Source organism: Adiantum capillus-veneris, chromosome 28 (genome assembly GCF_014529385.1).
Source record: "Adiantum capillus-veneris isolate H3 chromosome 28, ASM1452938v2, whole genome shotgun sequence".
NCBI classification, from domain to species: Eukaryota; Viridiplantae; Streptophyta; class Polypodiopsida; order Polypodiales; family Pteridaceae; genus Adiantum; species Adiantum capillus-veneris.
Genome location: NC_140958.1, coordinates 104,172,827 through 104,189,299, shown reverse-complemented (window position 1 = coordinate 104,189,299; position 16,473 = coordinate 104,172,827). Strand labels below are relative to the sequence as shown.

Sequence of the window (16,473 nt, the reverse complement as noted above, 5' to 3'; positions counted from 1 at the left end):
GAACGGTGCTTGACTTTGTTCCAACATTTGGTTGTACCATAGTGCTCAATGGATGGACCAGCTATAAAAAAAAACCATTGATTAATGTCATGGTAATTTGTCCCAAAGGTGCAATGTTTTTTGGAGGCCATTGATACCTCAATGAAAGAGAAGACATCTCTCTCTACTTGAGAAAGGTATATGAGCGAGCTATCGCTCAACTGGGTGAATCGAAGAATGTGATAGCTATTGTTATAGATAATGCTTCCAACTACAAAGGAGTGAGTTTAGCCATTATGAAAAAGTACTCAGAAATTACATTACTTGGATATGCAGCACACACCCTAAATTTACTCCTAAAGGATATGGGCAAATTATCATTCATAAAACAGGTCCAAGTTATTGACACCAATCATGTAGTCGAGCTTATACGAGAACATCAGTTTACATATGCTTTATTTCGCTCCAAGTCTCCGAATAAAGCACTTCAAATTTTTTGTGCCACACAATTTGATACAGCATACTATGTTTTGAATAATCTCATTGAAGTGCGAGTGGATCTTACAGATGCTGTTGCAAATCACCATTGGGAGGCTTGGCTCAGCAAGTATCCAAGCCACTGCAAAGCAGCTCAAAAATGTGTGTCCTTGGTGCAATCTCCTCTCTTTTTGCGAAACATTGACAAACTTGTTGGGGTTAGTAAGCCCTATGTGGAACTACTAAGTGTTGTCGACACAGATAAGTTTGTCATTAGTAAGGTTTATTGGATCATTTCTGAGGCGCTGCGTCAAACCAAAGAATACAAACACTACAATGCAAGGGAGAGAACATAGATCACGCAACTTGTGGAGAAACCATGGGCTCAAATGTACACACCATTGCATGGTGCTACATTTGTCTTGGACCAAATTTTTAGATAAATGGACAAGCTTCCAACAAAGAGGTAATGAGAGACTTTAGAAACGTCTGCTCGTAGTTGTTGCCAGGCGACGATGGCATGGATGCATTTCAACAGAGGATGGATTATGCCAATAAGGAAGTAACTTTTGGATATCTCTGGGTTCTTAATAGTGTAAAAAGGTTTTTAGGCCCAGTATGGTGGAGAGAATATGGAGGAGACGTAGTTGAGTTACAACACATGGCGACTAGGGTGCTTTCAGTCGCGGCATCTAGTGGTAGCTGTGAGCAAAATTGTTCTTCTTATGACTTTGTGCACTCAAAACGCAAAAATCACTTAAGTCCTGCTCGTTCCATAGACCTTGTGTACATCTTTTTTAACATGCATCTCATTCATGCACCCACGAAGATAGCCAAAGGACAACCGAAGTACACTTTGGAGTGCTTTAGACTCATGAAATGGTGGTGGAACAGGGGTGTAGCGACGATGAGGGAGTGGCTTCAGAATGTTCGGACAATGAAGAGGTTGATGACCTATGCCTTTTATAGATGGAAAAATGTAAACATCTTTTCATGATAATGTATCTACTTTATCTCACTGTAGCTCACTATTGAGCTATATATCTCACTTTTTTGAATTAAGAGTAACATGCACACCTTTGGACAATGTATAAGTCTTCTCCATTAAGTTTTTTTCAAGTATTGAGGAGAGTTTGCATAAACATAAGTATTGAGGACATGATGTGGCAACCAAATAAAATAACATTAACACATCCTAAACAAAATGACATCTACAAATCAAATTCTCAACAAAGTCATCAATTAGCAACTCCAAAACGAATTCATTGCCATAAACATAGAGAGAATACAATGTGTCTCAAAAAAGGATGGGATAATTTTCCATTAAAATTTCCAACTACAGTCTACAATGTCTTTAAGAAACTGTGATATCCACCGCTTCTTCAAGATCTACGTTCAATGCTTCCTCAAGCATATTTACCGTTTCTTGAATATTTTCCTCGTGAGTTGGTCCTGCCTCCTCAGGCAGGGAGAGAGAGGACCCTATCGTGATTTGTATCTGGAAAGTGTTTTCAATAAAACAACTACTTCTACTTCTTTGGCTGCCAACTTCTCTAGTAGCGAGAGAATGCTCTCTCCTTGGCTGGCTAGTGTAGCCCTCTGAGACACGATATTAACAATTTGTTCATGCTCATCTGGTAGGAGCACCACTGGCCTCTTTTGTGCAGGTGCATCTGCCTCCCTACAACGCGCTTGTGCCCTTTCTTTAGCTCTTCCAAGTCCGACACCATTGTTGAAAGGACGGTCTGTCCAAAGGACGTGCTTCTTCATTATATCTTGCACGAAGACTTGCTGGATGAAGTACATGGCAACTTGATTATTATTAGGTAGACTGCACTCCTTTTGGATGAAGCATAGAAGCAACACACGTGCGAGCCCTTTGTGTTGCCAATTTGAGATTTTCAATGGTGTTGCTGCCTTGGCACGACTTGACCTCTTGAACAGTACGTCTTTCCCAAAAAAGGAGGGACAACACTTGCGTACGTCCTCCAATTTCATTGGTTCTCCCTCCAAACCCTCGGGCTCCATGGCCTTGACAAAGAATAAGGAGAGGTCTTGAGCCCTGTAACGCAGGCTCTCCTCTCTAAGGATGCATTGAGACTCCTCATGGTCGAGCTCACCGTCGACATTGGGAGGAGCATATGGGGCTGCCATTTCTTGTTGAATCACACGATAATAAAATATTAGATCAAAATGGTAGATACACATTGATTAAAAAACTACAATCAATGGTATAATCAATGTTCAATATACATAATTTTAAACTTCACATCTCTCTCATCACTTTGACAACACCAATATAATAAAATAGCATGAAATTTTAAGACAATGGACATGAGACAAGACAAAATTGTTTCATTGCAAAGTATAGACATGTTCTCATATTACAAGGTATGATTTCAATCATTGGATTGCCTCAAGCCTGCACTACGGGGAGCGTGCGACAACATGCTTAATGCCTTGTAACATGTAACTGAGGAGTGAGGATTGCGCTAAGTGGGATTGGGAGATACACAAGTGCGTAGGACTCCTTGAAAGCATCTGAAGGAAGCGATAAAATTAGTGTCATCATCCTTAGGTAAATATTTAAGGAGTTCTTGAATGAATTTACAAAGGGAGTAGATATCTTGGTTGCATGTGGAGACTGGAGGATTTGTGGATATACATTCGGGAGCCACCCACCAATATCACTTGCTCCAAGTTTTCCTTGTCGATGGGAGAAGATCTGGAAACTTCATAAATGTGTTCTCTATGGGGAACAAGGTTGCACTACCCCAATCACATACGCCCACATATACTCCAGTCCAACCAAAATGCAGCAAGATATTACTTCCATGAACATCATTCTAAGTGATGTTATTCGCGTGCAAAAAGATGAAGGTTCGAAGCAATCCATTAATGATAGGCCATATATTTTTCTTGATGGCTTCAACGGTCCCCTTGATGTCTTTGAAACCCTTTCTCATGGCCACATTCTTCCCCTCCTTTTAGAGTCTCTCTAGCCAGTGGTTGACGTTTCCACCATTCCACATCTTGAAGATGAGGGTGGGAGCCTGCGTGGTGTAGGCTTGCCAATCCCAGAGCAGTAATGATTCCACTATGAGTGATATTTATAATTGTGGCCTCATGCAGCGCTATGTCATTAGCACTCTTCTGGCCATCACCCTTGACTAGCTTGCCGGCGTAAAATTCATTTGTGAAGGTCTCATGATTGACTTTCACCTTCGTGACCATGCCATATCTACCTTCTCTAATGCTTGCAATTTGTGGAAATTCAATGCAATCCATGCACATGATGACGAGGTTTAATGGGTCTAAACTTCCCATGTTGGGCGGCATTGGGACATTGCTAGAGATTGGTACTTTCGACGCGGCACGCACTCCGGGTACATCCTTGGGCTCTTCTATGTGCTGTCTCTTTCCCTGTTGCTTCGTGCTTCTATAGAGGACCTCTACTTCCTTCATGTGGTCCATGAAGCCAAACTTCCTTTTAATTTGCTTGTCAAGGGTTTCTGCAACTCTGCAAACTTGCCCTATGATTCGACTCACGTCGTGGCCCAACTGACCACCTGTAAGGACTTCAATCCCACCTGAAGCACTACAAAATTTTGCAACTACTAGTGTTGCATATGTAGCACTACATAACTCATACAAAAATGATTTTTACGAGGACTCTTGCAAGAATTTCTGGAGGCGATCACTTCGTAATCCATAAACATGAGTGCATACGAATTCTTCAACATATTTGTGCTCAACTTTCGTTATCTTGCCTATAGTACCCATGACGTGTGTAGAATCTAAAACTAAGTGACATGTATAGCTAGAACCATAACTTCTCATCAATATAAGTGACATGTAATGCAGCACATTCTAGTCATTCTTTGCAAACTATATACGCAACACAACCATGAAGCAATCACCCTAAACCCTAAAACACAGGTCCACATGAATGTAATTTATGATGAACATACACAAGAACATCCACACAATTATGCATGATGTTAATTATGATTTTTATATCATTAAAAAATATGTTATGATTTTTCAAATAAAAAACCTTGCATGTATGAGATGCTATCAATAGGAATGTGACAAAGTCATACAAATACACATTATTTTACAAAGTACAAAGAACAACGTAAAGTGTGATGTCATGTGTATCCCTCTCATCGTAAGGATCTAAGCAAATCCTAAGCACCAGATGTAGGGGTTTTATTGTTGTTGTAAGAGCAAAGGATAAATTTTTGATCCAGATGCTAAGAACGATCACACTTTAAAAATCAGTAGCTCATCAGATAATGGTTTCTTTCCACAAATCGTGTCTAAGAGAAACTCCTCCCATTGTAAGAACCAAAGATCGTGATGCAAGGAGTAGTTTAAATATTACACTTTTCTTATTATACACATCTACAATGTAGGTCCATGAGTACGTATATAGAAAAGTGTATAGCTTAATGACTCACTAGATAAAAAATTTATTTGCACAGATTGTATCTAGGAGTAAATTCTTTCATTGTAAGAACCAAGGCTCAGACACAGGAAGAAGTATGATTTTTTGTAAGCTCACATTTCATTGGAGCTTATTTTACCTAAAGCATCGTACAAAGTAAGATTGTCGTGAAACATATCAAACAAATGCACGTGCTATCTAATGGTCTCCTAAAACATCGTACAAAGTATGAGTGCTGACAAGCATATCAATACAATGTACGGTGTTATCTAAATTCCTAGAACATTGACTCAAGTAAGAGTGTTGCAAAGCATATCAGAACAAGAGTCAATGTTTTTTGAATTTTTTCTAGATTACTATGGGAGTAAGATATAAAATCAAACAACCCATAGTAATTTCTATACCCTAAATTTTACATTGTTATGTGACTAAGAGGGACCGAAGGCGTATCAGAGACACACAGAGTTATATAATCACGTGAAAATAAAATTCAAATTATTTTTTATAAAAATGCGAACGTGAAGAGAAAAGATGCTCACCAATACGTGAGGCTGACTTGCTCAAAAAACGATTGCAACCTGTGTGAACTAAGGAGAGAGCTAGAGCTAGAGAGAGAGAGAGAGAGAGAGAGAGAGAGAGAGAGAGAGAGAGAGAGAGAGAGAGAGTGAGCTAGAGAGAGAGAGAGAGAGCTAGAGAAAGTGAGAGAGCTCTAAAGCGATCTCGATTGAAAACATATTGAAGAGTGACGTTTTTTTTTTAAATCTACCGTATCGATAGTCCTTCGATCGAAATTGGTATCGAACAATATAGTGTAGATCGATATTGTTTTGATTGAAAGACTATCGATCGATAAGCTATCGATTAAAAGAATAGAAATTATTTGAAAATACCACGTATTATATGAGAATACCCGAATAATGACGATTTATTCGATATAAATTGCATTATTTGATCAAATAAATGCAACCCTGGGTGTTCATAGACCCAAGCCAGCACCATCTTAAGTTGATGCATGAATGGCCATCCCAAAATCATGTCAAAGTTGTTTCTCTTTCCAAAATCCACTATTACAAAGGTATTCTCATACTCAAATCTGCACAATGATACTAGGATCTATTCTAGTATACCCATAGGTTTCTCTACAAATCCATCTACAAGTTGCAGTTTTGTTTTTGTTTCTTTGAGAGCTAGTCTCCCCTATTTTTTCCAAAATTCTTCAGTGGAAATGGCCACTCTAGCCACACTATCAAGTATAGTAATCATTTTCACTCCTTGATGTTCCAGTGGCAAGGTAGTGTTTTCTTTGTCTTTGCAATAATCACCCACCTTGTTCACGAGCACTAGTTTCACCTTTGATTTATATGGTGTAATTTTACCCTTGTGTTCATCTAAGGGAATATCTTGAAGATAAATTTTCAATCACATCTTCTCTAGATTTTTTCCCACTTCTCCACATGAATGTGGTTTCAACATCTCTGAAAGAGTAATCTTGCATTGTATAGGAGTTCGTGAAGGCTTTTGGTGTCCATCATCTTTTGTGTGGGTTTCCACTAAGATGGCACCACTCTAACCTCATATTTTTGTTTTGTGTTCTCCTATAACAGACAAAAAAGTCCATAGAGTGTGGTTTTCTCTTTTTGAGATGTTATAGACCCAACATCTCCGTATAGAGATTGTATATCTCTTGCAAAAAAATTGTGATCCACATTGATCTCAATGATAGGTGCAAACTTGAAGGTCACACTACCATCTTTTGCACTCCTAATTGCATGAATCGATCACTTTTGGGATATGTGTCAGAAATTGTGATCTTGTATCATCACTGGTGTTGACCACTACTCTATTTTCCAGTGGTGTTTAAGTCTCATGCTTCAACTGGTTTTTTGTTTTGTTTCTTTTGTACTCAATTTTCATGTCCCTTGTGTGGGGTGTTTTATTTCTCTTATTGCATTAGAGCACAAGAAATCTCTACGAGCCATTTGCATATTTCTAGTCTCTCCTTTTCAACCTCTGGCTGCGGATATGTCAACCCTCTCTATTCTAGTGTCAGATTGGGTTTTAGTCTAGCCTCATAATCTTTCAACACAGCCTCTAAATATTTTAGGATTTTTTCTACCAACAATGATCCTCCTAACAACACCTTAGATTATTTTCTTTCTTTGTATGTTCTTTCAACTGCTCTTTGGTTTGTTGCAGCTCAGTTTCTAAGGATGTTTTCTCTTTCAATATTTTTTCTTTCATTTTGTCTTATTTGTCCTTCCAAGATTTTCCTTGATTCCTCATCGATATACTCCCAATTTCAGTATGAACACATAGCTTTCTTTCCTCCTTGATGGGTGCATTTTTGGCAGCTTCTTGAGCTTGAGCTCGAGTTATCACATTTATAGGAACTGTGGGTTCTACCTTAGATCCCCTTTAAAAAGGTATCACTCCTACAATGTTCATTGTTACTTTTCCATTGTTGTCTGAGTATTTTGGAAAATTAGGAATGACGTTTGTATCACCACATTCTAGACAATATCCAAATACTATATTCTTTGCCTGATACGAAAACTTTCTTTCCCAATGGTCACCTTTGCACGCATAGCATGGTCCTACTTGTTGTGTAGCTAGTGGTGTAGCCAATGGTTATTCATGCTTTGTTAGAATGGTCTTTTATATACGGAAATATGTTTTGGAGCAACACAGGTTTCTAGTCTCGGGATGTTTATGCCTAGCTATGTTGGTTTCATTTTTTTTTTTTTTTTTTGGGGGGGGGTGGAGGATTGAGAGGATACAAAGGAAGCAGAGAGGAAGAGGAGAGGTAACTTTAGCTCAATGGATTGTATGGTGCAATCAATTTATACTTATTGGCACAGTTATATGGGCTTGTGGTGGTATTCCAATGGAGAATCATGATCTTATTTATTTATTGCCATCATGTATAACATTGTAGAGGTACTTTTCAGACACAAGAAATCCACGTTAAGATCCCTTCCTAGAAACTTTTATGCTGTTTGTGCAATCTCAAACTATACCACCCAAACATTACATAATTATAGAGCATTATCGTAGATGGAAGAGGAAGAGAGAGAGAGGGGGGGGGGGGGGGGGGGGGGGTTTGAGAAAATAGTAGGAGGGAAGGAATGGCTTAATAAATTTAAACTATACCTATTATGCCAAAAAGGCCTTTCAAATCATGAGGGAATTGGGGTTTTTTCATAATAAGTACAATCACTTGGGTGGCACAGGGGTGGTGGTGTGGGGAGGAGGGGGCAGAGAGAAGGTTCAAACAAACTTTCTAAAAACCTTGAACTATACCCTATTATGACAAAAAGACATTTCAAATCATAAGGGAATGGAAATTTTTGCACAATAGGTGCATTCTAAACTTGGGGGGAGGGGGGTTTCCAAAAAAACCTTTTCTTAAAAATTTGACTATGCCCATTATGCCAAAAAGGATTTTCAAATCATAAAAGAGCTTAGTTTTTTGCACAATACGTGTATTCAATACAAGGGAAAAAGGGGGAGAGAGGGGAGGGAAAGGGGTGTCAACACAATTAAAGGAGTTAAAATAGACCTATTGTGCCCAAAAAGAATTTTTAACCTTAATGGGATCAAGCTTTTTGCACAATAGGTGAATTTAGGTGTTTTTTTAAATTCTCATTAAAAAAATATCATTGAAATATCTATTTTGCTTGATTATTAATCAAATAGCGTCATCACTATAGAAAGATATATGAATGACAAAATTCAAATCTTTTAGAATTTAAAGTTAATGTTTGTTTTCTTCTTGTTTTCTATTTATAGAAAAACTCATGGCTAGAACAAAGCAAATCGCAAAGGGAGTGGATCAACTAAAAGACAATAATCAATCATCTGTAAAGACATTGATTAGAGATCAACAAAGATATGTTTTACAGAGCACAATTGTACTTATCCAAATTAGAAAAGAGCAAGATAAAGTAACCTTTTGTACTTCAAAATCTCCATTTATTCAAGTTGTTCAAAAAAATAGTGACATATGTAATGAGGGATTGAGATGGTGGCATATAGCTTTGGATTGTGCTTGTCATGACTACTTGGTAGAGTATGTAAATGACAAAAATATTCTTTCTAGATTAAAAAATGAGAGATATTCTATTGGTTCCTTCACCAAGTCTTCCTAAAGATAGGGTGAAGATTCAGGATATAACACATGGTAAGGCTACTAGATTAAAACAAGAGAAACTAGAAAATTTAAAAAGAAAGAAAGAAGATAATTGAAACAACAAACTTTAGCTCAATAGTTAATGATCCTTCATAGACAGAACCTTATGATCAGAATATTAGAAGGTTTGGGATCCAATGTTGAGTGTTTGTGAGACACACCAAGGACATTCAAAAGGCTATGCTCTAAGAGATGAAGAAATTGAAATGTTGAAAAGTAGAGAAGCAAATCTATCGGATAATACTTTTGTTCAGTTCTCTGCAAAGTAATTATTTTTTCTTGAGTAGCTAGATTTTTGTTGCTACATATTTGGATGTACATCCAATGGTTACAATTGTTTTGTAGCATTAAAAATTCTGAACTTGATGAACAACTTCACCTAGAGGTTTTTATTCTAGATTGTGCAATTTCTCAAATCCTCAATGCAAGAAAACCTCCAAAACAACGCTTTCCATGGTTTACATATTGTCCATATACATTGAGATTGGTCATATTTCCTTATTGCTCAATGTAAGTTGCACATATATTCCATTCAGCTAATACCTCACAAAATGATTTTTGTTATTGTTTTATGACTTGATAGGAGACATTGGAGCCTTACAATTATAGACATCCAAGAGAAATGCACACTCTAGTTTCAACTCTCTTCTAGAGAACTTTGAAATCAAGAAACTCATTTTCTAGACCTTTGAATTTTGAGAGTACTAACTTATTTTTTCGAGTCATGTGAACCTTTTAATTGTTGCAATTGAGTCTTTTCACCAAGGAGGTTTGTTTCTCATAGAAACAATTCATAAACGTACTTGTGTAAGAAATACTCACTATGTCATAAATTACAATGTTATTTTGAGTATGAATTTGGATTTTTATTGTGAGAAGCTATAAACATTGTAGATACCTACACAATAAGATAGTCATGTGTAGTTGGTACCTCTAGACCGTTTATACAATCATGAAGATGAAACAGAACAGGTAAAGACTACAACTTTGAATTTACAAAGACAAATACATTTTCTTTTATTAATTGAGAGGTATAAATAGACTCTCAATAAGAAGCTCAAAGAAGGAAAAGAACTTATCTAAAGTGAAGAGCCTTAAGTTCCATGTGAGGCCTCTAACAAAGAAAAGGATGAATAACTAAGTTGGAGAAGGCACACAAAAAAGAAAAGAAGAATCATTGAAGATGTTGATTTAAATTTGGAGGATGTTCTCGATCTACCACACATTGGATTGGAAGACATTGACTGGGAGATGATCCTCAAACAAATGACTTTGCTCTGCCAAGCTCCCAACATTAGGATGATTCAATCTCCACAAATTTAAAGATCTATAAAATAGAAGGTCAAAGTGAAGAAAAGAAAGACTCTTGCCCCATTGAGGCGAACATTGGCTTATTCATAGGATAGGTCAAAGAGCCAGCATGCATACCAAACCTTCCTTGGCATGTCCCATAAGCCTTTGAATAAATTTTGACTTTTGTTTCAAGCAATACTATTAAATCTCTTTTGGTAACCTGCAACAAAACCACTCAACCTACTCCTTCAAGGTGATCCCCTGAAAAGAGGACACTGGTAAAAAGGTATCCCAAAACCTGGGGCAATAGGCAACCAAAGTGTCTTCCTTTTTCATCCTCAAATGACGCCACGACATCTTCTTCATACTCTTCCATTAACCATGCCGAAGTGAAGATTGTTTTGATTTTAATCTACTTTTTAGGTGCTTATCTGTGCAACGGCAGGGTACTACAATATAAATGCAAGGGCTCGATGGATATCCTTGAAGCTTAAAAATGTGCCAAACTTGGCTAGTTGTCCTCCATCCTTGAACTTCTTGGTCTTCTAATCTTTTTCTCACTGTCTGAATTGCTAGAAGAGAAGAAATCTCCTTCTTTGAGCTGCTAGATTGCTTTCTAGACTTTTTCTTGGATCTGCTTTTCTTGGTCCGCTTTTTCTCATCCTCAAAACAAACACACTTCTTGGATCTGTCAACCACCTAGAAAGTCAATTTTTGGCCCAAATTATCGGGGGCAATCCACCGATTTGCTCTTCTTTTGAGAGTGTGTTGTGCTTTTCATTAGCTAGCTGACCTCCTTGTCAAGAGCTTCGTCACACTATTTCTTTGAGTACAATTTTTGCACTCAGCTTTGCTTTCTATTTCATTTGCCAACTTGAGAGATGAATGGATGGCTTCTCGCCACCTTAAATGAACATCATCAAGTGAATGAGTCTAGAAAATTTCACATAGTTCGGGTCCTCGGAGTACTTGATCAATCTTTTTACACACGCGTCAACCTATAGTTGACGTCGATACTTAGTCTTGTCAAGATCCACAACCAAAAATTTGTCATGGTGTCCCGAATCATCAGAAGGAGGCTTACTTCAACTGGAATCTCCATTGGTTTCTTCCGTTCCTCCACCGGGTGTTTTCTTCATCTCCCCTTAGACGAGTAGACGAAGGCGTGTCGTGTCTGTCGGATTCATTGCTAGAATCCATGTGTGCTGCAAAAAAGGATCGAATCCTCCGTAGAAGAAGAATCGTCTGAGCTCTAATACCACTGTTGATGCTTGGACACTCCAAAACAGGATTCACTAGCAACGCCTGAACGGAAACTGCAAATAGTTGAACTTAACTTGAATAGAGAGAAGAGGAGAATCGGCGTTGAATGGTGGAGTTGCTTCCCCAGATGCACTAGCCGCTAAGATTGGTGACGCTTCCAATATTTCTTTATTGAAAGCCGATCACAAAGTTACAACTCTTCGAAGGCCCAACTCTCTGAGACTCTCTGTCGAGATGTTGTCTAAGAGTGAAGCCCCAAGGGTTCTTATAAACACTACAAGAGATGCCCAAAATCAGAGCCTTAAAAGCTCCTGGATCAAAAGCAATGATCCCCAAAAGCTTTATTCTCAAAGTTGGACCATCCATACAACATTGCCACATCAACACATGGTCAACGTAAAATGCGAAACTTTCATACAGACACTTCACAATGATTAGACACCTCACCAAATAAAAAAGGAAAAAATTTGTTACTCTTACCTCTAGGATTTCTTGTATTTATCCTCCCCTTGGACACATATTTTGTACCTATGGGCTTCTTTGTCCACCCTCTCTTTTTCTTGCAACTTTGGACACAATCATTGATGTAGGGTCCATGCTTACAACATTTAAAGCAAGCATAAGGGAGGTTTTTTTATACAAAATGGGTTGTCTATGTAGTACACCTCCCTTGGAGGCTAGCAAAGCCACATGCTCTTTAAGATTCTATTCAAGATCAAAGCTTGGGGTGTCTGTCCTAAACCTCTTCCCACATGACTACCTATATCTTTAATCCAAGGTAAAACTTTCCATAGGAAAATTAGCTAATTCGGAGGGTTTTTCCCTTTTGCAAATTAAAACCCTTATGCCACCACACAAGATTCGAAGGATTACTCTCAATGTCCCTATTCCAGAACTCTCATAGCAATCTCTACATCTTTAAAGAAGAACATATAGTAATTGTTGGGCAGATACTCAAAGAAATGGCAAAGATATTCTTCGGAATCCAACCTTTCAATGCTTCCATTCACAGAGAGAAGAAGAAGAAGAGAATTAACGCCGTAGGAAACTATCCAAAGAGACCTTAAAGATCTATCCGGCGAGCAAGGAGAGAGAGGATAAGAAGAAGAAAAGAATTTTAACGTCGTAGGAAACTATCCCGAGAGAGAGAGAGAGAGAGAGAGAGAGAGAGAGAGAGAGATGTGGCGGTGATTGTAGGTGACCGACCATCATCATATTGGCACTCACATCCATCTAGACATTCAACACTCATCCTAACCATGACCCTACACCAAGATGTTTGTGAATGGCCACATTCCCTCTATGTAGAGACAAATAAAAAATCAAGCTTCTCGAAGACTTTCAGCGCGATAAGCAATGTGGTAGCACACCCTCTACACCATTACATATATCCTATCAGAGAACAACTTGCCAGTTTGATATGCCCATAAAAGCGCCTCTTAAAAGGAAATTCCTTTTGTTCTGCCATATCACTCAAATGTACCAAGCAATGGGTGAGGAGAAGACAAGGGCAGCAATCTTCCTCGCGCTCTCCTCTACGCTCATTCCGCCATCCACCAAGACAATAAAAATCCTTTCTATTACCATTGCGTTACTGAATGAGACTTTGCATTATTGATACCTCCTTTTTCTCGAAAGGAAGTGCCAACAAATGACGTGCCAACAATAGATAGCACTGGTTGCTTACTTGCCTCCCTCTGTCACAAGCACAAGGTGAAAGAAACCCTTCTCCACAACAAGACGCCTGGACCAACAACCAAGTTGCATAAACGCCTTTCATTACCAACAAAAACAATGGCAAGCTCAATAAATGCAATCCTATATATTAGCAAATATTAAGGTCATCGCCAATAGGTCACAAAGGGGACATTACACCATCAGAATACCCGGTTTCGGGCGAATTTATCATACAATATAATGTGACTTCTAGCCACAAAAGCATACGTGCTAGGTGAAAATTTTACCTTACAACAAGCTTCTACTCTGTTGCAGCTTACATTGACTGTGCATGAAAGCAGCCATATGTTCATAGAACAATTCCGATTTCCTACTTCTGGGGCGGTATAAGTAAAAGCAATGCCCTTCCTCCTTTGTTATGTCCAATTCTGCCATATGCCCATGTTGTTTCATCACTCCGACATAACGCAGAGAGGGTTCATAAAATCTGTCCTGGTCAGCCACAGCAACTACCATGGGGGGGAAAATAATGTCGTTGAAAGAAGGTGCCTCTGCATGTAAAGGATTAACAAGTGGGTGGTCCCCTGGCGCTCCAACTGGTAGACATAGCCATCTGTAAGTATCAGGATGTCGCTCAAACCTCGGATTGAGTGACTCATCATAAAGCCCCTTCACTAAGAATGCTGAGTGAATCAAAAGAAGACCTTTGATTTGAATATTGCTGTATACAATCTCAGAGAGTCTTATTGTCAGATGATGCACAATTGCACCCCCGGAGCTCTCCCCTGCAAGAAAGCACTTGGAGAAATCTGCATAGCTCGACAACCACGGTTCAGAAGATGGTTGCTTGTTGTTTTTGTCATCACGTGTGACCACACATACATGCCCATTAGTGTCATGTCCGAAAGAGGGATTTTGATTTGCAGCAATCATATGCGATTGATTCACGTGGCCATTCACAACAAACCGACGATGGCCAGCAGTACCATGCAAGGAAGAAGAACCAAGTGCCTTCCTAAACTCTGTGTGTGTACATGAACATCCAGCACTTTGATCAGATGTTGAATGGCTACCATTTACAGGTCTCAAACAAGCAGTTTCGCCATTTTCCAGCAACGCTTGCAACTCCGATTGTAAACATAGCCACATGAAAGCAGTAAAAGCATCATCGTAAGCAGCTGGAAGACGGTACTCGGGAGAGAGCCTGTAGTCAACCGAGACCCAAACACTCTCCGACTTGACGGCCATGATACTACAGAATTTGTGAAAGGAAGCTACTGCAGGAGAGCCAGTACAAAGGCCACCGCCATGGAAATGTAGGACAACAGGTACCTTCTTTTGAGAAGAGACGACACATTCTGGCAGAAAAAGGCGCGCCCACATACCACTCTGTGCGTCGATGATGACATCCTTGGTAGCTATCCCATTCACAAAAGCAGAGCACGCAGGAAGATAACCTCCTGGGAAAGGGGGTCTCTCTACTGTGCCATCATTGTAAATCGTGATGTAACCATACACCTCATCGACGACTTCTCTGTGACAATGGTGCTCCATCTCGTCTCTCTCTCTCTCATGCATACATACGCGCGAGTCGCGCGATGGCACAGAGAAAATGAGCTTACCCGGTGCAGCACGGGAGCTTTTGATAGAAGCTCACGTCATCTGAGAGAGAGAGAGAGAGAGAGAGAGAGAGAGAAGAAGAGAATTTAAACGTTGTGGGAAACTATCCCAAGAGACCTTAAAGATCTATCCGACGAGGAGAGTCGAACTCAAGACCTGTTATTCAAGAGGGAAATGGTGTAACCAATCTACCAGAGAGAGAGAGAGAGAGAGAGAGAGAGAGAGAGAGAGAGAGAGAGAGAGAGAGAGAGAGACTATGCACACGCAATCGAGCGGTGGTTGCTTTCGATGAAAAAGCACAGAGAGCCCACTACATGCCCTATTCACAACCTAGGGACTTTCATCATCACCATCACATCACTCTTCATACTCACCATTGGTGTTTGGGCGTTGACAAGTAAAGAAACCATTGACCTTGATCTTAGGATATCAGGGAGCTTATGCATGTGCACAAGCTGCTGGTGGATAGTGCTTGTTCACTCTGAACCAAGCATGTGTACACGGGGGGGGGGGGGGGAGAGAGAGTGAGAGAGAGAGAGAGAGAGTGAGTTAGCATTCGAGTAAGTAATACATAAGCCTTGAAAAGATACTCCAACCCCCTCTACTTTGCAATTTGGGGGTCATTGGAGAAGGGGAAAACATGGTAGGATAATTGATAAAGAGGAGACTCTTGTCAATGTAGGCAATACTAAAACACACAACATATCAATTGCTGACCTAAAAATCTTATTTGATCATTTCTAGGAATGTTGTTATAGCTAAAATCAAAGAGAATTTTATTATCATGTAAACTAGTATAATCCCTAGAAAAAGTTGACTTCTATAATATCTCAACCCTCCTCCCTTGCTCACAATCAAAGTATCATCTTTCTTACATGGCTACTTACCTTTTATTTTTCTGAAACAGCTCATGGCGATGATTATTGAACTTGATTTTCAAATAGATGTGAAATCATTTTTTCTTGATAGTCATCTTAAGGAGAAGTTTTATGTAGCTCAACCACTAGGCTTAAGGTTGAAGAAGGCTTTGCATGACTTAAAGAAGATACAAAGAGAGGGTACCAAGGGATAGACTTTACAGCTCAATGTCTAGAAGCACCCAATACTGAGGCTACTGAGGCAAAAGCACCGGAACCAGTTCCAGCACGGGCGGTCACTCACAGTAAAGGGGTGATTATTAAAGAACTTCTAGACGAGCCTATGAAACCAGTCATTCCTAAAATCAGTAAATGGACTCAACAAAGAGAAGTCTGGAAGGCTAAGGGCAAGGAGAAGGTAGTCGATGAATGGCAAAAACAGCGAGAGCTGGCAGTTAGGATCACAAAGGATCTAGCTAAGAAGTTACCAGAATAGCCAGAGAGTTCTGATGCTCTTGTTATTCAAAAGATACCAGCCGAGTCTTCTAAGAAAAGGCAGCCAGATCAGTCAGGATCTGGAATCTCTGAGACCATGCTTACTGCAGTGCAAGGACTGGTGGATGATCTAGGAAAGGCCAAATCAGATTTGACTGCAATAGAAAACACTG

General features: G+C 39.3%; 1 protein-coding gene across 1 annotated transcript; it reads right to left on the bottom strand.

Annotated features, from left to right (window-relative positions):
* Positions 1-13,454: 13,454 nt before the first annotated feature.
* LOC147421009 (2-hydroxyisoflavanone dehydratase-like) lies at positions 13,455-15,001 on the bottom strand. The gene has a single exon (XM_086505033.1). It carries the CDS (start codon positions 14,904-14,906, stop codon positions 13,617-13,619), a length of 1,290 nt encoding a protein of 429 aa, XP_086361159.1. The 5' UTR covers positions 14,907-15,001; the 3' UTR covers positions 13,455-13,616.
* Positions 15,002-16,473: the final 1,472 nt, after the last annotated feature.

Bases quoted from the DNA above. Each gene is read 5' to 3' on its own strand.
- LOC147421009 (XM_086505033.1), bottom strand. From the start codon at position 14,906: ATGCATGAGAGAGAGAGAGACGAGATGGAGCACCATTGTCACAGAGAA.